The 26409-nt window shown below is 32.5% G+C and overlaps 1 protein-coding gene across 2 annotated transcripts in view; it reads right to left on the reverse strand.

Annotated features, from left to right (window-relative positions):
- Positions 1 to 26409, reverse strand: part of RASA1 (RAS p21 protein activator 1) — a 109084-nt gene that overhangs the window by 29823 nt on the left and 52852 nt on the right. Inside the window, exons 2-9 of one of the 2 annotated variants that reach the window (XM_049108284.1) lie at positions 24916 to 25068; positions 23780 to 23919; positions 23089 to 23155; positions 19128 to 19245; positions 15799 to 15830; positions 10305 to 10357; positions 7780 to 7930; positions 2844 to 2922 (exon numbers count right to left, since the gene is read on the reverse strand). In XM_049108284.1, coding sequence (XP_048964241.1) covers positions 2844 to 2922; positions 7780 to 7930; positions 10305 to 10357; positions 15799 to 15830; positions 19128 to 19245; positions 23089 to 23155; positions 23780 to 23919; positions 24916 to 25068 — 793 coding nt within the window. Of the gene's footprint in view, positions 1 to 2843; positions 2923 to 7779; positions 7931 to 10304; positions 10358 to 15798; positions 15831 to 19127; positions 19246 to 23088; positions 23160 to 23779; positions 23920 to 24915; positions 25069 to 26409 lie in introns of both variants that reach the window. The other variant, XM_025437237.3, reaches the window with a different exon arrangement.

Genomic DNA, 26409 nt, shown 5'->3' on the forward strand with positions numbered 1-26409 from the left:
TAAGGCAAGTACCAGTATTAAATAAGGTGTATGGGTAAATCTCATTGTGAAGCTAATTTCTGAACAAAACCTGAAAGAAATAAGAGAATGAGTGAGGCAAGTGGATATTGAAAAAAAAAAAATCATTTTGGGCAGAGTGAACAACTAAAGCAAAGATCCTAAAGCAGAAAAGAATCTGGCATATTTTAAAAAATAGCAGAGAAGCCAGTATGACTGGAGACAAATGAGAGAGAGAGGATGGTAGTAAGAAGTTCAGAGGACTAATGAGATGACATCTATAGTCTGAGAAGCCACTCTAAGAACTTTGGCTTTCACTCCAAATGAAATATAAAACATGTGCAAGTGAGTATTAAACAGAGGAGTGAAATGATCTTACTCGCATTTTAAATGGATCCCCCTGACTGTTGTGCCGTAGGGCAAAAGAGGGAATACGGGGACAAAGTCAGATTCTAACGGTGGTTATGTGTTAGATTTGGAAAGCAGAGTCAGCATAATGTACCTGACAGTATGGATACAAAGCATAGGAGAGAAAGAAGTCAAGGAAGACTCGATGCCCTAAGTTGTTATTTCCCTATTGTACAGTAGTTCAACACGTTGTTGAAAAACTAAATAAATTAATAAGAACAGTGTCTAAATCATGGTGCAAAACAAAAAAAAAAAATGTTGCTCATTTTATTGTGGGCTGCATTGGCTCAAAAGGCTCCTTCTCTTCTAACATCTGTCTTAAGAAGTGTTAGCTCCAGAAAGTAAGCAAACCTACCAAAAACTGTTCTTTCTATTCCAGCATCTTACTCTGAGTGGGGGTAGGCAGTCACCTCAGGGGGAGTGAGCTAATCAGTTTTTCCATTAATAAAGGTTATTATTACACTTTCTGTTCTGTAATAGAAGCCTGCTGGGAAGGATAGATATCAGAAGGATATTCTGATTCCCAAACTTCTACAGTAACCTACTTTTAACTCCAGGCTCAAATTAAGAGACTTCAAATAGCATTTAATGGTTTTTATGTAGCAACCGAATTGCTTTGTAATTGGCATCAGTTATTTCTGAAGTATCCAAGGCACTAATTGACACTTTTACAAATGACAACAATTTGGGGTTTGTTGACTTATGAAACCACAACACAAGAGTGCAGCAGACTATATAGATGAAGTAATTCTTAAAACAACCTTATAACTCAAGTACAAAAGTTTACTAAAGGTCAAATACTACTTATTTATTGTGCTAAATAAGTTTTTATTCTAAAAAATAAACTTTTCTAAAAATTTTTAAATTAAAAAATTCTAAGCCCAAATCCAAGATGGGAAAACATAGGACTTAATTTTTAGACAGAATCTGTAGACTTCTGAAACAAATTAAAACCATCATTAACTCTAACAACCAGCGTGAATTAGAATTTAGGATACAGCCGTGAGACACAGTGGCACAATCTTCATCTGGAGGTAAAGGCACATCTGATCCCTAATAAAAAGACCCTGAGCAGTGCTTCTAGAAAATAAACTGTGATAACAAAAACAAAACAACTTTTTTTTTTAATTCATTTTAATATGCAGTCAGCAGAGCAGTGAACTGACACTGTCTGCCCAAACTGCCAAAGCAGGACATCAAGGCTGACTACCGTTATTTGGAAGGTGTCAACAAGGAGAAAGTGAAACTTGAGATGGATCTTAAAACTAGCAGTGTTTCGACAGTCCTAGAGGAAGGGGTGGACATAGAGATAACAACAAGCACAACGATATTAAGACACATTGTGATAATACAGAGGGGATGAAGTGGGTGCTTCCTACTGGAGAGCAAACAGTTATCCATTCAGTAACACTGATGCTACTCTAGACACTGGGAATATAACACAACACCCCTGGCTCTCATGGACCTTACAGTCTACCAGAAAAGTATGAGGAAATGAAGCTACCATAGTGTGACAAGATGGTGATGATTCTTGAATGGATATTAAGCATCAGAAAAATGATCCCCCACCGCAGCAACTTCAATGACTAGCAGGGACAACCCTCTGAAACTAACATGTTAGGAGGGAAAACTGAGACGCTAGAGACACTATCAGTCACTGGAAGTTTAGTTGGGTACCCCCAAAAAAACTTTATGTCCCTGAAGTATCAATTCCTCCATTTTCCACATAGACAATTCCTAATCACTCTTTTGAAATACCTGTTCCTAGCATCTGCTAAAATCTTTGCCCACCACTCTTCAGAAAGTCTAAGAAGTACACAGACTAAACAATCACCCTATGCATTAAGCAGCTAATACTGAACAGGCCCTCTTGTTAAGACCAATCTTCCTTCTTATACTGTGGATTTTAGCCACTCTTGCCTGCCCTAGGAAATTGTACATCAGGTACTGCCACTACCACATCTCACCCTCCTCATCACTAGTGGCTTTACACAGAGTATGCAGACACGCACAAAACTCTCTCACCATAAATCTATAGCCAAATAAACCATGAAATAAAAAGTTTAAATCCCTCTCAACCCTATCTTCTTCTAGAATTAATTTTCATTTTATTTACCAAGCTCACCTAGGTAAGCCCAGCTGTGATTTATCCTTGTGGTCTCCACTTTTGCCTCCAACAAACTCATTCATTCCTTGACCCAATGTAACATGGCTTCTGTCCCACCACTGCTTCTATTCTCAAAAAGCCACAAAGGCTAGAATCAACAGAAATAAAAACTAAGTGATTCTCTTACAATGTACTTTCTGAAAGAATCTGAGTAATGGCAGTTTTAAATTTTATCCAATTTTAAATGCATGACTGTGTGCATAAAACATAACACCAAAAATGCATTTTAAAATAAAATGCTTATTACTGCAAAAAGAAAAACAACACTGACCTGCATTGGTACAGGTTCCTTAAGATAATACCCTTCAACAATTTGTTCTTTTCGATAGTGATCTATGATGTCCCCAATGCTGTTAAAATAAAAATAACTAACATTGACATAATTTGTCTTATAAAAAAATGCAAATCCTGAAAATACACAAAGACCCTGTTGGCAAGAATTATGTATTTGCCAGTTTTTTCCCAAAGAATATAACCCAAATACAGCAATAGTACATAGGATTATAATAGTTCCATTATTTTGGAAAAGCAAGATTTGGTTTACAGGTCAGAATACCTGAGTCAGAGATTCCAATTTTGCATGCACATACTGAAAGAGTCAGTATAAGTAATGAAAGAATAAAAGCCTACTTTTTTTTTTTTTTAAAGAGTATTTCTGAGGAACTGAGAAAGAACTGATAGAGAAATAGCATTTATATAGCAAGTTCAGGTAGATTTTAAGAATTTTTATCATGAAAACACACATTCAGCTTTCATAATAATCAGATGAGTTAGATCGTAAAACATATTAACAGCAAGTAAAAGGAGAAACAAACAGAAGACCAGGAGATAACTTTACATATAGGATTATCACTACAACAGAGAAGGCTTATTGATGATTTTGATAAACACTATAAAATATTCTTACTATTTAGGAAATTTTACAAACAAAACTGAAAATAAAATGACATTGTATAATGTATTTTAACACATATTTTAGAAAGGCATAATGACTTTTCTCAATATTATTTCTATATAATCAGTAGCTCATTTTATTGTCCTAACTATTTAAGTTCTAGACTTTTAAACTTCCCTTTAATATCCTGCAGGAATGGGTATTTTAGGGACACCTAGGAAACATTTCTCAAAAACAGATCTTGTTTAACCTTCCACTTGATTTTTTCCAGTTCTACTGATGGAATTGAAATATATATATTATCTTCAGAGACACATATGTATATGTGCGGATACACACACACACAAACCCCTCTCCAAAGATACACACACAAATATATACATATATATGTCTCCAAAGAAAAAATATCTCTGCTATACTACAAAATTAATTTAAACCAAATGTTAAAATAGCGAAATAGAAGACTTGAAAGGATTAATGAAAAACAATCATGAATGGATATGAACTAAATACCAGATGCAGCATTCTACACAAGGGGAAGGAGTGCAAAATGAGACAAATAAAAAGGTATTAACATTAAAAAAGACAAGGATGGTTATACATTTTTAGAGGAAAACTAATGCTACATATAAATCCAAAAATGTTAAAAGAAGAAAGAAAATCAGAAAAGAATACATTTGTAGACATAGAGATGACTATGTGTTTCAAAGCAAAAGGAAAAAGCATCAAATCTATATAAAACAGTAAATATCAAAGGTTTCTGATTCATTAACTATAAAATGCATTTGATCCTGTGGAGCTTCTCAGTGTTACAATGTAAATTCTTGTCTAGCAGCTCAAAGATAGGATACTGTTGTGGAATGCAGTTCAGGCTGCCCAAGAGCAAATTTAAGTGTGTGACAACCAATGGGAAATATTCTTACAAGTGAGCTAGACTTTCAAGATTTTTTTTTTAAATTACTTTATATTCTACCCAGATATACCTAAAGAAACAGTCAAGGAATACACAGCAACCCAGAATTTCCTAGACATTCCATGAAAGTTTCAGATATGAAATCAGATAGGTTTATATTTCAGAAAACTAAAACATGTTCACTATATGTCAGTGAAATAAATGTGAGTTCTGAAAGATACTATATCCTATACTTTTATTTTAATTAATTTACTTAATAAATAAAACCATGTCTCTCTCTTTGAACCCCCTAAATGTTAGTAAGCTTCAATGTTTGACCAAAATCTTCCTCTCTCTCTTCCTTCTCATCACTACCTCAACTGCTCTCTTTCCACTGACTCTCCTATGCCTATGTGTACATCCCTGAACTTACCACAGTCAGCCCACCATCTTTTTTCATAAACCTGTACCTCACAGAACTTTCTCTTTAATGTATATGCACAGGATCTATACAATATATTTCAAAAAGCAAATTAGTTAATAAATGCTTGCTGAATTATATTTGCTTTTAAATGTTTCTCTTGCTTTTCTTAAAGTTTATTTATAGGAAAGTTAAGAGTTATGTCTCAAAAGCACAGTTTCTAAATGAAACAGACGTAACTACCTCTCTTTACCAAATGATTAATATTGAGTTAATGGGGAGAACAGACAGTAGAGTATGGCTCTTTTATAAACATTTATTGGATAATTCAACTTTACACTTACATATCTAAACAATAACTGATAATCACAAAGGTGTATCTTCTTTTTTAAATTCATTTATCTTTTCTTAGTAATCTCATCCAATCCATATTGGATAATTCAACTTTACACTTTCATATCTAAACAATAACTGATAATCACAAAGGTGTATCTTTTTAAAATTCATTTATCTTTTCTTAGTAATCTCTTAGTAAAACTCACAACCCCAAGATTAAGAGTCACATATTCTTCCTAATTGAGTCAGCCAAGTAACTCACAAAGGTTTATCTTCTAAGATTTACTTTATTACTGACACTAATGCTGAAATGGTACATATATATATATATATATATATACATATATATATATCTCCATGCTGAAATATATACTTCCAAAACAACTATAAAACTGCCTTTTTCCCAGACATCAGATTTACATAAATATTTCTTTTAAAAATTTTTAATATTAATACTAGAAACAACAATCCCCCTTAACTTTACCAAATGAACAGAACTATAAAGAAAATTTGTGGGTGTGGGTGCACCTTGGTGGCTCAGTCAGTTAAGCGTTGGACTCTTGATTACAGCCCAGATCAAGATCTCTTGAGTTGTGAGATCAAGCCCCACATTGGGCATCGCACGCTTGTTGGAGAGTTGGCTTGGAAGATTTTCTCCCTCTGCACCTCCCCCCCACTTACACATGCTCTCTCTCTAAAATACATAAATAAATCTTAAAAAAAAAAAAAAAAAGAAAGAAAGAAAAAAAATTAGGGAGAATGATCACAGTCACTAAATTAACATGTACATGTATTTAAAATTTTGTCATTTTGTAAGCAGACTAATAATTTTGCAATTTAGAAATATACTTCAAATACTTCTTTCTTCCTGCTTCACTCTAGTCTTTATCAATAAAAAAGATAATCTTTATACAATTTACAGATTTCCCCCTTATGTAGGAAAAATTTTCATCTTTGCAGAATGTGTATCATAAGGAAGTTTGTTTACTGACAAAAAATAAACCAAGTAAATTATTTTATCTTTAAAAGTTTCCATGGACATTTATCAATTCAATTAAGAATATATGTTTTCAATTTACAGTTTTATATATTCTAAGTGCTTAGAAAACTGGACAACGGGACAAAGTAGTTTACCTTCATAAAGAGCTCAAATTGCAGGTAGCTAGATTTTCCGTGAGGATGTCTAGATTGGACTATTAATGTAGAAACCACTCAAGTAGCATTTCTGTATAAGGTGTGTGAAAGGATTCAAACGTCTAGACTCACATCTTCCAGTTGATGTCTTATAACTGTCCATGGGCCTTCTGTCAAGCAACTACAACTTGTTTTTGTTTTGTTTTGTTTTCTAAGATAAACCAGTTGCTGGATCTCTATACACACAAAGGTCAAGCTGGAATTAAGAAAAATTCTAAATGGGATGGAGAATACTGCTGTGGTATTAAGGGATTAAACTAGGCAAATGCCACCACTTTTGTTTATAAAAGCCTCCAAAAAAGGAAGACAAAACCACTCTAGAGTTAACTCATATGGGAGATTATTCACATTCAGAAGAAAATAAAGAAAGAAAAAGAAAAGAAAGATTCTTTTCTAATATATGGGGGGGGGGGGAGGTTCTATTACATGGTTTCTTTATTTTTTAAAAAATATTTTATCTATTTATTCATGAGAGAGACAGAGAGAGGAAGAAGATGGGGTGGGGCACAGACAAAGCAGAGGGAGAAGCAGGCTCCATGCAGGAAGCCCGACGTGGGACTCGATCCTAGGTCTCCAGGATCATGCCCTGGGCTGAAGGCAGCGCTAAACCGCTGAGCCACCTGGGCTGCCTTATCATATGGTTTCTTGATTAATTTATTTTCTTGCTCCAGTGGCTATAGTTCATTCTGAGTTATGGGATAAGCAATGATTTTACTGTAATTTTTAAAATGAGAAGTAGGAACCAATAATCACAAACAAGAAATATCAACTTGAGAACACCCAATAACATGGGTAACATTTGTAATAAGTCTCAGTTTACTCTTTAAGAACTTTCTTTCTAGGGATCCCTGGGTGGCTCAGCGGTTCAGCGCCTGCCTTTGGCCCAGGGCGTGACCCTGGAGTCCCAGGATCGAGTCCTGCGTCGGGCTCCCGGCATAGAGCCTGCTTCTCCCTTTGCCTGTGTTTCTGCCTCTGTCTATCATGAATAAATAAATAAAATCTTTAAAAATAAATAAATAACTTTCTTTCTATTAAAATGTCTCCCTAAAAAAATAAATAAATAAATAAAATGAAATGTCTCCCTAATAGAAGAATGTAAAAAAAAAAAAAAAAAAGAAGAATGTAATATATTTTCTTTATCTTAGAACAAATGTTTTGTTATCCTATAGTTAAGGACTTAGCACATTTGCTGTAAACAGTTTGCATATAATCAACAAACAAAAATTATCTTAGAGGAAAACAAATTACAAGTTATTAACTTACATTCATGTTTTACATTGTCTGAATGTAATGTAAATTGGACATTACTACTTGGACATGACTACTACTAAATTGTATCAAAGGCCTTATAATTTTAAATGTTAAAAAGTCACAAACTTTTATGCAATTTTGAATCTGATACACTAAATATTGAGATTTCAACTATTTTTGCCAAAAGAAAAAGATAACTAAAATTTCTCACAACTCACCTGTTATAATACCGGCCTCCCATCATAAACTGATTGTTTGGTGTTGGACATATTTTGAATCGCTGAATATTTTCATTGGTCCGAAAGTAAAGTGAATAGTCACCAGGAGTATTATCTGAGGGCCTCACAAGAAAACTGCAGACTTGGCCAACTGTAAAAATTAAGCTGTTAGTTTTATTTCCTAATTATCAAATAAAAAAGAAGCAGTGTTAAGAAATGTAACTATAAATTACATTTAAAATACATCAACTATGTAAATTTTCACCTGGAACTTGTTTTATAATAAAGGCAATTTTAACACATTTTTGTATTTTCTAGTTTATAAGTCACAACCACCCATGATGGTGCATGTCTGTATTACATAAAAATAGGTCAGCAGCAGTGATTTCTGGTTAATAATGTCTATACCTGTCATGACTTGGAAAAAATAATCTAACCATGGGTAGAGGACACTGGCCAAAATGGGCACATTCTATTTATAAATCCTCTTAAGAAGAGTCTAAAAAAAGTTTAAGTAAATTTTGTATAGGAATACTCTATACGGGGATCCCTGGGTGGCTCAGCGGTTTAGCACCTGCCTTTGGTCCAGGGTGCAATCCTGGAGTCCTGGGATCGAGTCCCGAGTCGGGCTCCCGGTATGGAGCCTGCTTCTCCCTATGCCTGTGTCTCTGCCTCTCTCTCTCTCTATCATAAATAAATTTTAAAAATCTTTTTTTTTTTTTTTAAAAGGAATACTCTATACTTAATGCTTCTGATTAAACATTAAAAAGTAATAACTGTAATAAAATAGTACCAACGCTTACAAAGGTAGATTCAAAAATGAAATATGTGTGTACCTTATCAAAATCAATACCTGTACACTCTTTCCTTTAAGAACCTGAGAAGTCATATAGAAACAAATTATCATATACTAAAGATTCTCACACTAATCTTAGAGAAGGCTTTCTAATGTCTTCAATTGGCAGTGACTCTTAACACCAAAATACTTTGTCTTTCCTCTGCCTTAAGTCCTAATGACATAGAAAAGATCAGAACTTGATTGCTTTTAGGAAAACACATTGAATACTTAGAATATCAGATGTAATTTTTATGTAAATTACTGAGAGTTCCAATCATCTAGCTGAGACACTTACTACCAAATAATTTCATGTTTAATACAAAGAATAGGAACTCATGCAAAATAGTGCATGCTAGTGATTATGTGCATTTTTCAGGGAGAAAATCACCAGATTCTTAAAAAAGCACATGACCCGAAGAAAATATAAAATAACATAAAGAAATTAAGTTTAGCTCCATTCAACTTGAAATGCATAAAACAAGAATGAGTGCCTCAAGTATCTGGGGATCCAGTTCAAAAATATAAACTTCTATTCAAAAGTATATAAATTTAAAATAAATATTTTGGCCCCACTCTCAAAAGCTGATAGCAGGTCACTGTGGTTGAGCATCTGGTCTCTATTACTCCCATAATGTATCCTCATGTTCTTTATTTTTAATCTACTTAATCTAGGTCCTCACAATAAAATTGAATACTTCTAAAACCTTAAATCTTACAAAAGAGCCAAGTATTAATTAATTACATTAGATTCCAAAGCCCACAGTTCAAAAGAGTAATTCAGATTACATCTTTAATAATCAGTAGTTTATTCACCATATATGGAAACTATCAAACAGGTTGTTTTTTAAAGAACTAAGATTTCTACATTATAGATTATGGCTTCAACTTGTGTCAAATCCTCATATGTGTACAGTTTATGAAAAAGATACTTGGTAATTAAATTAATTCTGTCTTAAATGTTAGGATAAATGATGACAGGACAGTTTTTAGTTCAAATAATAAATCCAAAATAAAAGTCAATTTTTACTTTGCATATCTCTATAACCAGACTTTTAGAAATGTTAAAATAATATATTTTAAATAAGGCACAATCTATAATTCCACAAGTGCACAACGATAAACAAGAACATATGCTGCAGTTGAACAACAAAAAAACCAAAAATATAAACTACACAATATTCCTCTAAAGACAGATAATAAATTATGGTTTTTATATAACAGAAGCTTATGGTCATTCAAAAGAATAATGAAAACTTATATATAAGTAGATATAGAATGATCTCCCAAAATATATCCTAACAGGAAAAAAGTATGTTGCATGTTCCTAAAGTATGTGTGCGTGTGTGTGTGTGTAAGGGTATGTTTAGGAGAGAGAAACAGAGATACACACAGACACTGAAAACTTATAAAAATGCAGAAAAAGAAACTCGTCTGGTGCTGCTTGTAGGGAAGAGAACAGGGACTGGGACAGAGAGAAACATTTCACTGAGTTTTATACTACATGGATGTATTCAACTAAAAAACACTGCATAAGAAAATATACAAGTTTCTCTGTGGTGGGCAAGAAATTACAGTATTTTTAAATTTTAAATGAGCACTAAAGGCAAAATTGATGATAAATGGTCAGTTTGCTCTTTTATTCTTTTTAAATAAAGTTATTTTAAAAGGCAAGTGAATATACAAGTACCTGTCATAAGTAAATTATAAGCTTCTTGTTTGGAAATTTTCCCATGGAACCATCTTAAAAAGAGAACAAATAAGATATGTAAATCTGAAGTCCTTTTTGCTATTATACAATCAAAACTAAACAACCACATAAGTTTAATTCAAGCTGACAAAATGAAATAAATGCAAAAGCAATTGATTAAATTTTGTCATCTTTTACATTTATGTTATTGCACTTTGTAAACGTATATAACTTCAGCGAAACAGAAAAAATAAGGGACCAGTATGAACCATAATTTCCATATTAACAATACAAAAACAATAATTATTTTTAATTCTGATAATGACAAACTGTGCATGCTTACATCATAGCTAGGGTTCTCTTTTCTTTGTATTAGGAGGGAGGATGGTATAGGTAGAGCCCACTACAGAATTATCCAGAAAAAAAAATTAGTAAATGAATTTTCCTCATATTACTCTCAAAGTGACCTTCCCATATTATAAGAGGTAAGTTCTCTCTTGAAAGAAAACAGACATGGCTAATTAATACTTCCCATATTAAAGTCAGAAAGTAAGATTGAGTGATGACAAAGAGTAGATACCAGAAGGACTGAAAGAAATGAATGGCTTCGCATTCCTAATTCTATCTGAGCTAATGCCCTAACAAATTAGATGGCTAGAGTATTTTAGTTTCTGTACACTTAAAATAAACATTTAGAAATTATTATAAATGGCATTATAGTTTGGATCCACTACATATAATAACTAAAGTATTTAAATTTACCTTAGAATAAAATAACAAACCTGGTATTACAAATTAATCAGTAATTAAATTTCCTAGAATCTCTTCTCATTTACCTGAAGGACTATTATCTATCTTGCTGATTAACACCTCTTAAGGCCAGGCTGACAACTCCAGATCATCCCTCTATCACTTTGCCATAAAAACTTGGGATCTACTATAACTTTTGATAGTGGCTTAAAAAACAACTTAGAAAGTGAAAATACTGCAAGACACAAAAAAGCAAGACACATCCATATGCCGCCTACAAGAGACTTACCTCAGACCTAAAGACACATGCAGATTGAAAGGGAAGGGATGAAAAAATATCAAGCAAATGGATGTAAAAAGAAAGGTAGATGTAAAAAGAAAGGTGACAATACTTATGTCAGACAAAATAGGCTTTAAAAACAAAGGCTGTGATGAGAAAAGAAAGACATAAAATGATAAAGGGAACAATACAAGAGGATATAACAATTACAAGTATCTATGCATGGGAGCACCTAAAGACATAGAGTCACTATTAACAGACACAAAAGAAACAACTTGACAGGAATACAATAACAGTAGGAGACTTAAACATCCCACTTATATCATAGATGGATCATCCAGACAGAAAATCAATAAGAAAAAAGTGCTTTTTAATGACACATTATACTAGATGGAACAGAGATAGATAGATAGATAGATAGATAGATAGATAGATAGATAGATAGATAGATAGATAGATAGATAGATAATCTGCAGAACAATGCATCCCAGAAACCATGAATACATATTCTTTTCACGTGCACACAGAACATCTCCCAGGATAAATTACATTAGCCCACAAAAAAAAAAAAAAAAAAACACCTCAAGACATTCAAAAAGACTAAAATCATATCATGCATCTTTTCTGTCCACAACAGTATGAAACTAGAAATCAATCACAAGAAAAAGTCTGGGAAGAATACATGGAAGCTAAATAACATGCTACTAAACAATGAATGGGTCAACCAAGATTCAAAGAGGAAATCAAAAAATACATGATACAAATGAAAATGAAAACAGTCCATAATCTTTGAGATGAAGCAAAATATGTTCTAAGAGGGAAGTTTATAGCAATACAGGCCTACATCAAGAAATAAGAAAAATGGGCAGCCCAGTGGCTCAGTGGTTTAACGCCACCTTCAGTCCAGGGCCTGATCCTGGAGACTGGGGATTGAGTCCCACATCAGGCTCCCTGCATGGAGCCTGCTTCTCCATCTGCCTGTGTCTCTGCCTCTCTCTCTCTCATGAATAAATAAATAAAATCAAGAAAGGAAGGAAAGGAAGAAAGAAAGAAGAAAAAAATCTCAAATAACAACCTAAACTTAACACCTAAAGGAGCTAGAAAAGAAGAATAAACAAGCCCAAAGCCAGTAGAAAGAAAGAAATAATAAAGATTACAGCAGAAGCAAATACAATAGAAACTAAAACAGTAGAAAAGATCAATGAAACCAGGAGCTCATTCTTAGAAAAAATACACAAATCTGTAAACCTTCAGACAGACTCATTTTAAAAAAAAAATTAAAAAGCAGGGCTCAAATACTATCAGAAATGACAGAAGAAAAGTAACAACCAACATTATCAAAATACAAAAGATTTTAAGAGATATTATGAAAAATTGTATAGCAAACAAATTGGACAACCTAGAAGAAATGGATGGACTCCTAAAACATATAACCTTCCAAAACTGAATCAGAAAAAAATAGAACATCTGAATAGACTAAATACTAGCAATGAGGCTGAATCAGTAAGCAACAAACTCCCAATAAACAAAAGTCCAGGACCAGACGGCTTCACAGGTGAATTCTGTCTACCAAACATTTAAATAAAAGTGAATACCTATTTTTCTCAAACTATTCAAAAAAAAAAAAAAAAAACAGAAAAGGAATGAAAACTTCTAAATTCATTCCACAAGACCAGCATTATCCTGATAACAAAACAAGACAAAGATACTACCAAAAAAAAAAAAAAAAAGGAAAAAAAAAAATGCAGGTCAATATCCCTCATAAAGACAGATGTAAAAATCCTCAACAAAATATTAGCAAACTGGGATCCCTGGGTGGCGCAGCGGTTTGGCGCCTGCCTTTGGCCCAGGGCGCGATCCTGGAGACCCGGGATCGAATCCCACATCGGGCTCCTGGTGCGTGGAGCCTGCTTCTCCCTCTGCCTGTGTCTCTGCCTCTCTTTCTCTCTGTGTGACTATCATAAATAAGTAAAAATTAAAAAAAAAAAAATATTAGCAAACTGAATTCAACAATTCATTAAAAAACCATTCAACACAACTAAATCAATTTCAGGGATGCAAGTAGGGTTCAATATTTGCAAATCAATCAACATGATACACCACATTAACAAGAGAAATGATAAAAACCATATGATCATCTCAATAGAAGCAGAAAAAGCATTTCACAAAGTACAGTATTCATTCATGATATAAAAAAACAACTCTGGACAAAGTAGATTTGGAGGGAAGATAATTCAACATAATAAAGGCCATATAGGGGAAATCCAAAGCTAGTACCATACTCAATGGTTACAAACTCAAAGCTTTTCCCTTAAGACCAAGAACAAGACAAGCATATTTACTCCTAGTATTTTTATTCAACAAAGTACTGGAAGTCCTAGCTGCAGCAATCAGACAAGAAAAATAAATAAAAGGCATCCAAATTGGGAAGGAAGAAGTAAAACTTTCACTATATTTGCAGATGACATAATACTATATATGAAAAAGTCTAAAGATTCCACCAAAAAGAACTACTAGAACTGATAAATGGAATAAGGTCATAGAATATAAACTAAATATACAGAAATCCATGCATGTCTATACACTAACAATAAAGGAGAAGAAAGAGAAATTAGGAAAACAATCCCATTTACAATTGCACCAAAAATAATAAAATACCTATAAATAAACTTAACCAAGGTGAAAGACCTGTATTCCAAAATCTATAAAATAATGATGAAAGAAACTGAAGAGATAAATTGAAAAATATTCCATGTTCATGGATTAGAACAAATGTTAAGATGTCCATACTACCCAAAGCAATCTACAGAATCAAAAACCCACCATATTTTTCACAGAACTAGAACAAACAATCCTAAAGTTTGTATGGAACCATGTATCACCTTGAATAGCCAAAGCAATCTTGAAAAAGAAGAACAAAGCTGAAGTTATCACAATCCTAGATTTCAAGATATATTACAAAGCTGTAATAATCAAAAAACAAAAAAACAGACCTATAGATCAATGGAACAGAGAGCCCAGAAATAATGTATGATTATATATGGTCGATTTGTCTACGACACAGGAGGCAAGAATATACAATAGAGGAAAAAAATTCTTCAACAAATGGTACTGAAAAAATGGACAGCTATATGCAAAAGAATGAACCTGGGCCACTTATTACACCATTCACAAAAAAGAATGTTAGTTGCCATTTATCACCACACTTTGCGCTGTTGTTTGTATCATAGGGAAATAGTTCCATATAGCAAAGAGGTAAAATAGCAAAGATCAAGATTACTGTAATTTGAGAAAAATAGAGGAGTATTTACACCTGACTCACTTCATCTGCTTACATTACTGGTATGTCCCTTCCAAACATTAATTAGAATTTGTAATCTAATATAGGTAGTGGAAAGACTTCACACTAAAAATAACAAGGTACAGACTCATTCATGGAGCCTATTTTGCAGTTACACAGCTATACAGAATAAGGAAAATGAACTCAGAAAACATCTCATATGTTCCACATCTAAAGAAAGGGGGGAACTAACCGAGATTTACTGAAAGTAGAGAATTCAGCTTAATGTTTTTGTGTTCTAATGGTTACAAAACAGAGAAAGCAACCACTTGAGAGACAAACCTTAAATTCCATTCATAAATACTAACTGGATGGTAAAAAGAAAAAAAAGTTCCAGTGAAAAAAGAGATCAAAAGATGAACAGTTTCTATTAAAATCATATGAATAAAATAGAATTGGAATTGAGAGTTAATATCTTCAGAAGAAAATTAATATGCAAATAAATGAGGTGATAAGCAGGACACTAAAAAAGATCTCCAAGGACAAAAACAAAATTAGAGTAAATTTCCCATAGGAGATTATTGTTAACAGCTAATAACTTCTGAAATATGAGACTATGGCAAATAACAAGTATAGTAATACCTGGTCTTTGAATTAGCCCTTACAAGATACTTAAAGTCAGCCTGAAAAGATTATGAAAAGAAAGGCCTTGCAGATTCTTATTAATATGGTAAAGAACCATGATCTGGAGTAAAGTTACTCCCTTTCTCTCTCTCTCTCTCTCACACACACACAGACACAAACAAAGAAAAGAAAAAACTGAAACATAAAATACCCAAAGGATGTAGTCACAAAAACAAGAAATGCTATAAATGTATCAGTAAAAAAAGAAAAATATGAAGAATTATGATTTATAATGTTATTAATGTTTATAGAAAAGCCTTTAGTTTAGTGACAGAAGAGTTGCATATAGATAAAAGACATCTTCATTATTTAAAAATAAGACTATCAGTAGATCCTAAAGAAAATACTAACATATCAGTTCCTGCACCAAAATAAAAACAATTCTTTGGTCAGCCTCAGAAGTAGCAATTTTCTTTTAAAATAAATTTTGGCCTAAGTATTCCAATTTGTAGGTTTACAACATATTTTCTTTTTCCTTTTAGTAATTAACACAAACTCACATTTTGCCTTCATGTGGATCTTCTTCCCGGCCCTAAAGGGTAAGACATTAAGACAGTATTTTATGTAACTTAAAATATTAATCTGTTTTTATTAAAATTAATAAAAATCACATCTGCAAACATACCTCTACCCTGTTCCTCATATTTACTTGTGCATATACAAGGAAAGATGTATCAGTTCAAGATATCTTTCCAAAACTCTCTCCCTTTACCATTACACTCTTTTCCTCTTGTTGTGGTTACTGTAATTCAGGCCCTTTTCCTCCCTTTTCTCAAACTACTACCACAACCCAGTGAGTTTAATTACCCCTATGCCCTGTCCCACCCCATCATCTCACCACTCCAATCTGGACTTATCAGTTTCAAGTGCAACTTTGTCTTACAGTGAGAAACACCAAACAAAACTAAAAGAAACAAAACCAAACCTGTAATACCTCTCTGCTCCCTACAAATTCCTCCTTTGATAAAACCAAAATCCTTTATCATATCACTCAAGTCTACATTCCTATCTCCCATTACCAATTCTCTTTAGTTATCTATAACAATGGACACACATAACTACTGATGTGCTAAACTATATTCTCACACCACTGGCTTATTCTTTTTAACTTAGAATATTCTATTCCTGTTTGTTAACCTAAACTATCCAGACAGGATCTTCCTCAAATACTAGTCCTCAGTAAAACAGAGTCTCTTCTAAAACATAAACTTCTACTTTGAATAGAAAAGAAAACCCCCTTTTTTTTAAGCATCTTTTGAAGTTTACCTTACTCTGACATTCCTATTAGGTAAGATACACCGGTGTTACTCATCCCACTATAAAGGCTACAACCACCTTAAGATCTTAACCCTTCTTTGTTAACACCCAACCACCACTATAACCACTAGCACAATGCTGGACATATAATTTTCACTGAATATTTGTTGAACTGTACTCCTAGTACCCAGCAAAACTGGGTACCTGGCACCAGGTTTTCACTGAGTAATAAAGGAAAAAAGTAGAAAAATGGTCTGTCTAAATACATGGATTTGCTTCTCTCCATTTGTTCCCTACCCATCAAATACCTGACAGAACTAAAATCAAGTAACCACTGAATGTCTTAAGAAAAAAAAATTACACAAAAACAAAATGCATAATCACTGCCCAAAAGGAGTTAATCTCTATAGAACAGATTTACAACATAAATTTTATACAATAATTCTAATAAATTCAATACAATACAATAATTCTAATAAAATATAGAATTAACAAAGTGCTATAAAAACACAAGATGAAACAACTTAGCCCAAGAAAGACATAAATCCTCTGTGAAAACAGGAGCAACACCTGAGCTGAATTGATAAAGATGAATCAAATTTTACATGGCAATAGTCTAGCAGGGCAAGAGTTATCAGGAAAGTGTAGGCATAAAGAAATTCATTCAACAAACATTTGCTGAAGGCTTAATAATGCCAGACACTATACTATGCTGTGGATATACACATCATTGAATCAGAGACAAAAATCCTCACGGAGCTTACATTATAGATTTAAGGCATAAAAGTATAAATGTACTTGGAGAACAGTAATTAGAATTTCAGTGGGAGGGATCCCTGGGTGGCGCAGCGGTTTGGCGCCTGCCTTTGGCCCAGGGCGCGATCCCTGGAGACCCGGGATCGAATCCCACATCGGGCTCCCGGTGCATGGAGCCTGCTTCTCCCTCTGCCTGTGTCTCTGCCTCTCTCTCTCTCTCTGTGACTATCATAAATAAATAAAAATTTAAAAAAAACTAAAAAAAAAAAAAAAAAAAGAATTTCAGTGGGAAAATCCTTAAATCCAACTACCAACCTAATGTCTGATATCTAGAAAACCTCCAAATGGCTTTTCAAGCTACAAGGAATCACCATGCTCCAATGAAAATCATTATGAAAACTTATTTTAACTATTAGGGTAAAAACTGTTTATTAATTCTAACTTGGAACTATTCCACTATTAATTGAAAGTGCTTATATTCCTTTTAGCAGCCACATAATATTGTTCATTCATGCTGACTTGTTAACTTTTTTTTTTTTCCTTTTATTGATGTTAGATCATGAGCCCTTATCTTAAATTGGGATTTTTTTTTTCCTGTACTCATTGGGTAACTTTCACTTATCCTTCTTAAAGTTTATCTTATTAAGTTTGACCCAGAATCCCAAGAGCTGGAGAAAAGTTAAACTATACTAAATCCTTCAAATAGTCAGGAAAAAATCGGGCCGGGGGATGATAGCAGGGAGGAAAAACTCCGACATAAAAAAGTTTTAACTAAGAAATTTGTAGTAAAACCAAAACAGTAAGGTTCTTCTGTCTGAACACTTCTGTCCTATATAAAATAAATTACTCTCCCTACTGTAAAATACCAAATACTAACCTAGAAATTAGGAGTTCTAATCCCAGCTCTTCCACCAAGTTACTATGTGCAGGCAATGCATCATACCATTTCCTCAACTGCCCTCCACTTTTCCTCATATGTTATACTTCTACTTATCAAGATCTATTAATCAAGAGAATTAATAACAAAGAAAAATATTCTCCACTGCTATCTTCCTGGAAAATAATCAAAGCACAGAATATTACCAAGTTCCTGACATAATTTAAAAACAGTAGCTCCAAGGGTTATAAAAAGGAAACCATTCCATCATACTAAACAAATCCAAAAAGAAAGGATGAATTCCAAAATTGTAATATATTTGATAGGATTCAGTAATACTGGGTATTATCACTGAAATGCAAATGCTGCTTGAAAGCAGACCTGCTATCAAAAAACCACACAATTATCTATACTGTGTGAAAGACTACTGATATGTATTATGTGGTGACAATGAAAGTGGGAATACTGGAAATGTAGAAACATAATAATAAATGTGTAGTACAACTAAGTTTTTCCAAGGTTACTAGAAAATTGTACATATATTTGGGAGATAACAAATCTGAAAGCAAACACGTGCAACCCTATTTGATTGATTCCATGATCATTTTTTCATAGCCTCACTTACGAGGAAGACCACTAAAAGATACAAAGAAGGACAAATGTTCATCTTTTTTTTTAATTCTTAGAAACTCATAAAAACTTTCTGAAAATTGACAGTTAAAGATTCAAACACGCTAGCTTAGTTATGCTCTTTACTTCAGTAAATTAGTAATGTTTACTACAGTAAATATATTTTAATGAAAAATTCCTCATACTTAGGAAATTGAGGTTTTTCATTCAACAAAGTTTCATTTCTAACTTTGCCTGATTATGGTGAAGTTCCAAAAATGTACATAATATTTAAAATTCTAAGAGTGAGAGGAAAAGAACAAAACTTACCACCTCTTCCACCAGGTCTTCAACAATAAGGCCCTGTTCATCTGTTCTTAGATTTGTAACCCACATCCATCCATCTTCTAATTCATTGTGAACAATAAACATATCTCCTTTTAGGAAACTGAAAACAGCAATTATGAACTTATTAAAATTTAACTAAAATTTTAAACATGGAAATTTGAGTAATCATGTGCCATTGTACAGAGATAATATGATGCAAGAAAATGCAAGAAATTAAAGTCAAATACCCTGGATTTTTTATCCTGTTTTTGGTATCATCTATACATAAAATTCTGAAGATACTTATTCTGAATCTTATTTCTTCATATGTAAAACGGATTTAATAATGGTATCTGCACTATCTACATTATTGGATTACTCTTAAATTCAAATTATAATTTTTGTAAACAGTAATTATATATGTATTACAGGCTTTAGGGAATAACTCCAAGAAGACTGAGCTTAAAAATTTAAGCTTCCATGTAATTAACTCTTTCAGATGTGGGCTAGATATAAAATTATAATATAATTAACTCATTACACATACACAAGATACAGTTACTTTAGAAAAAATTTAAGTAAGCACAATTAGCCTTATCAGCAATTGTTTATGAGAACTAACATTTTTCTCATAAAAAACAGTAAGGTTTATTTAATTCAATTAGATAGCCATGATACAACATAGCACTTGTTCTCTGAAAGTTGTATCAAAAGATAGGAGAATGCATGCATGTTTTTTCTGTTATCAATTTCTGAGTGGGGGGATGCATACACAAACTAGTTTCTTTTTCTTGTAATCTATATGTTTTCAAACTCCACAAAAATCACAGGAAGAATAAGTTTTATATTGATGCCCTCTATCAACACCAGTAATTCACTGAACTTTTCATTTTAGGCCTGAATGTATGCCTCTCATTGTTTAAGGTTTTAAGATTGATTGGTTGCTGCTATTCACCCTATATCTGTATCAGTATCTATTGCATGTTTCTTAATCAATTTTCCTTCCAGTCTAAATTTTCACAAACCAAAGTTCCATTTAGCAAATCTCCTCTCATACTTCTAAAAACTGTTTTTCTCCAGAAAAATCACAAACTTCAGTGTGGACAAGTTTAAGACTAGAAAACTTTAGATGAATACTGTATCAATGAGCATGTAATACTGCATCTCATCTTGATTCTACAACTCTTCTTAACAGTGACCAATATTTCACTGATTGGCAGCAGACATAACTACTTAACCAAATAAATTATTCCTTTCTAGAACCAATCTCCTAAATAACTACATTAAAGAACAGAATTATGAGTAAAAGGAGAATACATATGGACAAAAATACAGAAGACAAATGTGAAGTGACAAGTTTCATTTCTTGGTCAAAAACAGTCTTAAGAGAATTCTGTGGTTTCTAGAACATGAAATATATGGTACAAAAATGAAAAAAATTTAATAAAATGATTACTAACACAAACAATATAAACATAAGATTCTTTTTTATTTTGCATTTTCCCCAAAAAAGGTTAAGATGCCTTATTAAATCTCATTAATCTTCAGATATTTTTACCTAAAAGAAAAAAAAAAACTTCAGATACATACAAATTTTTTAGGACTCATACATTCCCGTGTATTTCTATGATCAAATTAAAATTTATACATTCTAATTCTTATTTAAATTTTCTTCTTCTTAGACCAGTAGTTGTCAGTTCTGAAGGTCTCTCAGGAACCTTTATATACCTAAAAACTGATACTCTGATAGGCTTTTATTTACAGTGAATTGTATCTATTGATATTTACCATATTAGAATTTAAAATGTTCTTAAATGTTTACTAATTTCTTAAAAAATAATATACCTCATCACACATAACAAAGAATATGAAAAATTATTTTTTACAAGTTTAGTGTGAATAATATTGTTTTACATTTTTGTAAATCTCAACATCTGGCTTAACTGCAAACTGCTAGATTCTTCTCCTTCTACATCCAATCTACTGTTTTACATTTTTTTGTTCAAAGCATATGAAAAAAAATCTGGATAGCCAAAATTATGTAGTTGTGAAAGGAATGAGTATTTCAATAGCCTCTCAGATAACTACAGATATTCTATGATATTACACCAAAAACTCAACAATTGGTACTTGGAAGGTTAGTTGTAACATGGAATCTACACCAATGAACTTTCCGTACCCCATTTCAGTAACATCTATTTACCCATAGACCTTTACCGAGGCATAATTCTTTAACAGCGTGCATTGATCATTTAAAAAATACTGATTCACTGAGCTGATCATCCAGATGTAAAGACATTTTACACAATCAAAACATCACATTCTTTAGCATCTCTACCAATCTCATCAGAAAAATCAGGAAGTATGTGGGAAGCTATCAAACTCCTGATAGCAGATACAGGATTTCCAAAATTCTCATTTTTGCTTGCAAGCTCAAATTTTGTCATCGGCAACAAACATCACCAGTTATTCTCCCTAATGTAACATAATAGATTTACTCTTAAAAAAAAAAAAAAAAAAAAGACAGATACTCTAGACAGAATAACCATAGTTTGCCTGTCATTCTCTTAAGTACAAAGGGTGTGCACAAAGGCAGAAGCTAGCTCAGTTCTCAACTCACTGCTTTCCTCAAGACAAGGACCTGGGGTACGCAATGAAGATACTTTGTGTGTACTTTACATTTCGTCACACTGAAGATTAAAAACGTATTCACCACACAGAATATTCAAAGAGTTTAGATTTTGGCAGGAAAAAAAAAACACCTTTTTACAGTCTCATCAAGAAAAATATGAAAATATGAGGGGAAACTGGTTGGTACTATTTACCTCCAAGTGTGTGGCTGTAAAGAACACTGTATACTTTGGTGCCACTGCACTGCCTTGATTTGTGCTAAGGCACTAACAATTTTACTGCTTGATATTTTGTCCCATCAGTGTAAATGGCACAGTGAAAAAGGCAAATTATATGGTAGTCTTATTAAGAATAGTTTTGCTCTCATGAATTCTCTAAATGGATCTCAAGGATCTCCAAGGTTACATGGATCACACTTTGAGAACTGCTGTCCTAGATGATACACTGGGAATTTACAAGTTATTCAAAATTCCTGAATTGGTAGCTCACCACTGTTCTTCTTTATTGTATACATTTCATTCCTTCTTTCTTTCACTGGCTTTTCCTGATTAGATCACAAATAAAGGTATGCCAATAAAAACTAAATGAGAAGTTGTTACTTCATGCACAATCATATAAAAATGGAATCTTTATTCTGAGATTCCAGATAGTTGAATCTTTGTTTTTTAAAATATCCTATTTCCAGAAATTTCAGTAACCTCCCCCCAGTTACTGTTTTTTAAATGCTGCTGTTGACTTCAGTGAGAAGCTGTACACTTAGAATCAGTAAACATTTTACCAGTAAGAAAATTTTCTATTGCAAGGTTAAATAGCTTATAGAAAGGAACTGATAATTTCATAATTAATCAAACACCAGATTATATAAAAATAATAAAAACAAGTTATATATATCAAATTATATAAAAATAATTTTTAAAAATTATCATGTTCTGTAGTTCAATGCCATACTTAAACTATTCACTCATCATGTAAACAGAAGTTCAGTCATCATTTAGGTACAAATTACATTTGAAACATAAATGCCACATATTAATAAAAATTAAACTAAAGAATATAACAATTATCTTTACTTTGTCAGAGACAGTCTAATAAAAACTGAATTTATTTCACCTGCCATCTTCACTGTGGCCACTCTGATCCAAATCCATTCTCTGAACAAATAAGCCAAACACAGGAGTACAGAAACAATGAACTCCATATTTAAGGCACTTTCACCTTGTTGCATGCTATTTCCTCAAATTCTAAAACCTTCCTAGTCCAAGAGTAGCAAGTTTTCAAAGTCTGTCAAATGCCTAATTCAAATGCCTACAGATGAGACTATGTTATAAAATACCTTATTTCATCAGTGTCTGGAACCTTTGTATAAGGTAGAATGGCTCGGACACGCCTTCTATCTTCTACTGGCTAGGAATCATAAAAAAATAAATTTTACAAAAGATAAACTCTTTATGTCAAAGTCAAATCAGGTATGTTCACATCAAGTTAAAACCAACAAAAATCCACATTATGAACACCATAGGATCCTTCAAATTATTCTTTAGTAAGGTTCTAAATACTCAAAGCCTAGAAATACTTGTCTTGTTTCTGTTTTTTCTTTAAAGAAATTCTTTTAATGGTATAACCAATGTTTTTATCAAGTAGTATGAACAACCACTTGATTTTAAATGAACTATGTGGAACACATAAATTAACCTTTCTCTAATGATGTATAGGCATTTCAGAATCTTGCAGCAACTTCAGGATTACCTATGCTATTAGTCATTACTCTTCATTCACTTAAAAATATTTGTTAAGGTATCACCATATGATATTGTAAAAAAAAAAAAAGGCAACTTAAATAGAAAATTACAGAAAAAAATTTTTTTAAGAGGGAATCGGTTTTGCTCACAGTACAACCAGAATTAAAATTTAAAACAACAAATATATTTTGAAATGTAATAACACCATAAGAAACTGAACAAGAGCTAACCTCATTAGTAAAGTGAAATAATAAATTTTTGAAAATTATTTTATTAAAGTTTTACTTGCCTCTGGTGGTGCAACTGGATAAAGCAATTTTTCTCCTTTAAGCAAACAGGAAACATGACTGTAATAACCTATTAGGTCTGACAATGAAGAAAAACGTCTTCCACCAATGTAGTAATCTCCACACATAGCAATAATCCTATTTGTACAGGAAAAGACATACAGTATAACAAAAACCTATAGAGCCAATTTTGAAGACCAATTTCTAAAGAAATTATAAATCCCTAATTTTCATACTGTTTTCCTTTAACTATATCTTTGCATTACAATAATACCATTTATTAATATCTACGTCAATGCAAATTTACCTGAGGTTATTTCTTCAAAAAAAATGTGTATTTATGTGATATGAAATACATTATGTGACTACAAACCAAACCCCATTACATAACTCACTGCAATATTTATAAATCTATCCTCATATACCTCTGCTCACTTTTCATATTTAAGGCTGAATAGCAATTTTAGTAAGTTTTCTCTGGCTAAGAGTAGCTCACAGATCTCAAAATACTTAGAGGATTATAATTTTACATTCTATGTGTGGTATAAAATGCTCTTAAAATTTATTTTAAGATCTGAAAGTCAAGGGTATACAAACATTTTATCAGTTAACATAGGCAGCATATGATTTTTTCAATGTCTCCCATAAAAATGAAATTAAAGACAATAACATAGGGACATGTATTTATATAGACTTTGATATCTGTACTTGAAAAAATGCATACCTTTGACATGAATGTTTATAAAGAATTTCAGAACAGCAAAGCAAAATGAATTAAAGAAAAAGCACACATCTTGACTCTTAAATACTATTTCCTATAATTTATTACTTTGTAGTCTAAAAATATACATTTCATTTCTGCTTTACCGTTCAAAGTTTCTTCATAGCTCTTTATACTTTAAAAGTGATAATTATTTTTGAGATTGGCACAGTAATGCCCAATGTTTTTAAACCAAAAAAGTAAACATTCAATTATCTACTCTATATCACCTGATTAAGTCACTTAATTGAAAACAAATCACTTTCCCCATCATTTAAATATGAGTGAATCATTCACCTTTATTAAGGCAGATATATTCAAGAACAGCAAAGTAAACTATATTATCTAGCCTCATATTAGAAATAAATACTTACCTAAAATGGTTGACAACACTTGTCTGGCTAAGAAATGAAAGCACAAAGGACCCTGGCCTCCGATCACTCTCTCTTATAAGGTAACTGCCGGACTTCCCTGCCTGCCTTAGGCGTTCTTCTGCTATAGTTCTATCAAGTTTTCCATGATACCACCTACAGGGAAAAAAATTGACATTAGAATACAAACAGCAAACATAAAATTACTATTGGTAGTTGAAAACTTACCACTAGAGGTTTTAAATACCTAAATGTAACTTAAACATTTACCCTTTACTCTGCGTTGGTTATTCCAATTTTAACTCAATTGTTTCTAACTTCTCCCTCTCTCAAAAATTCATTTACTCAGTTTCTAATTTGTTCTATAAGCTCAGGGCTAATCATCTCACATATCAACTTCTTCCATGTCTGTCCATCTGTCTCCCTCCAGGATTGTCTACCTCATGAAGATATAAACACTTATAACAGTCAAATCTTTATTTAGAAAAATTAGAATATGATAGACAATGGAAACAATTACCATCTCTCTACATACTAAGGAACCTAAGTATATACCTATCACTTGACATAACAAGCAAAATACATGGTACCTGAAAGAAAATAAAACTATTCCATTTCAGTGTCTGTGCTCTAGAATGGGAAAATAGAATGACACTGTTGAAAGACTACTGTTCTAATTTCCTATTTTGACATGAAGCTGATTATTTCTACTACTCCATAACCACACATATGACCTTAATTCCTCACATGTATTTAACAAACATGTAGGAAATAAATAATACCTTTGTTCCTTTAACTTTCCTATTCTGAAATTAAATATATTCTACCTACCATGCTACTAGATAATCTGCTTAAATGACTGGCTATAAATCTAGCATCACCCACGCTACCAATTTATGCCTATAAGAGACTCATGGATTGATATAAACAGAAGCATAATTAGAATTAGGGATCCCTGGGTGGCGCAGTGGTTTAGCGCCTGCCTTTGGCTCAGGGCGCGATCCCGGAGACCCGGGATCGAATCCCACGTCAGGCTCCTGGTGCATGGAGCCTGCTTCTCCCTCTGCCTATGTCTCTTCCCCTCTCTCTCTCTCTCTCTCTCTCTCTCTGTGTGTGTGTGTGACTATCGTAAATAAAAAATAAAAATTTAAAAAAAGAAATGTATTGGAATTTTCACATGGCCATGGTAATAGTTCTACAAAATAATTATGAAATATTTAAAAAAAAAAAATTATGAAATATTTTTACACCTTCCATATGTTAGTCATCCAAAGTCATCTTGATACTTGTAGTCTCTTTTGAAACACTCAGGAAAACAATAAAACATTCATATTGTACTGATATATTTAATATCTAAAGAGAAGTCAATAGTCAAAACTATTACAGTCCTATTTTTGTAGGCTTGTTGTAAGGAAGGCTAACTATTCTAGACTCATTAGTTTATTTAAAAAAAAAAAGCTTAAAACTTATCAAAAGAATTTTCAATTTTCTTTTAAA

Source organism: Canis lupus, chromosome 3, assembly GCF_003254725.2.
Source record: "Canis lupus dingo isolate Sandy chromosome 3, ASM325472v2, whole genome shotgun sequence".
In the NCBI taxonomy this organism is placed as follows: Eukaryota; Metazoa; Chordata; class Mammalia; order Carnivora; family Canidae; genus Canis; species Canis lupus.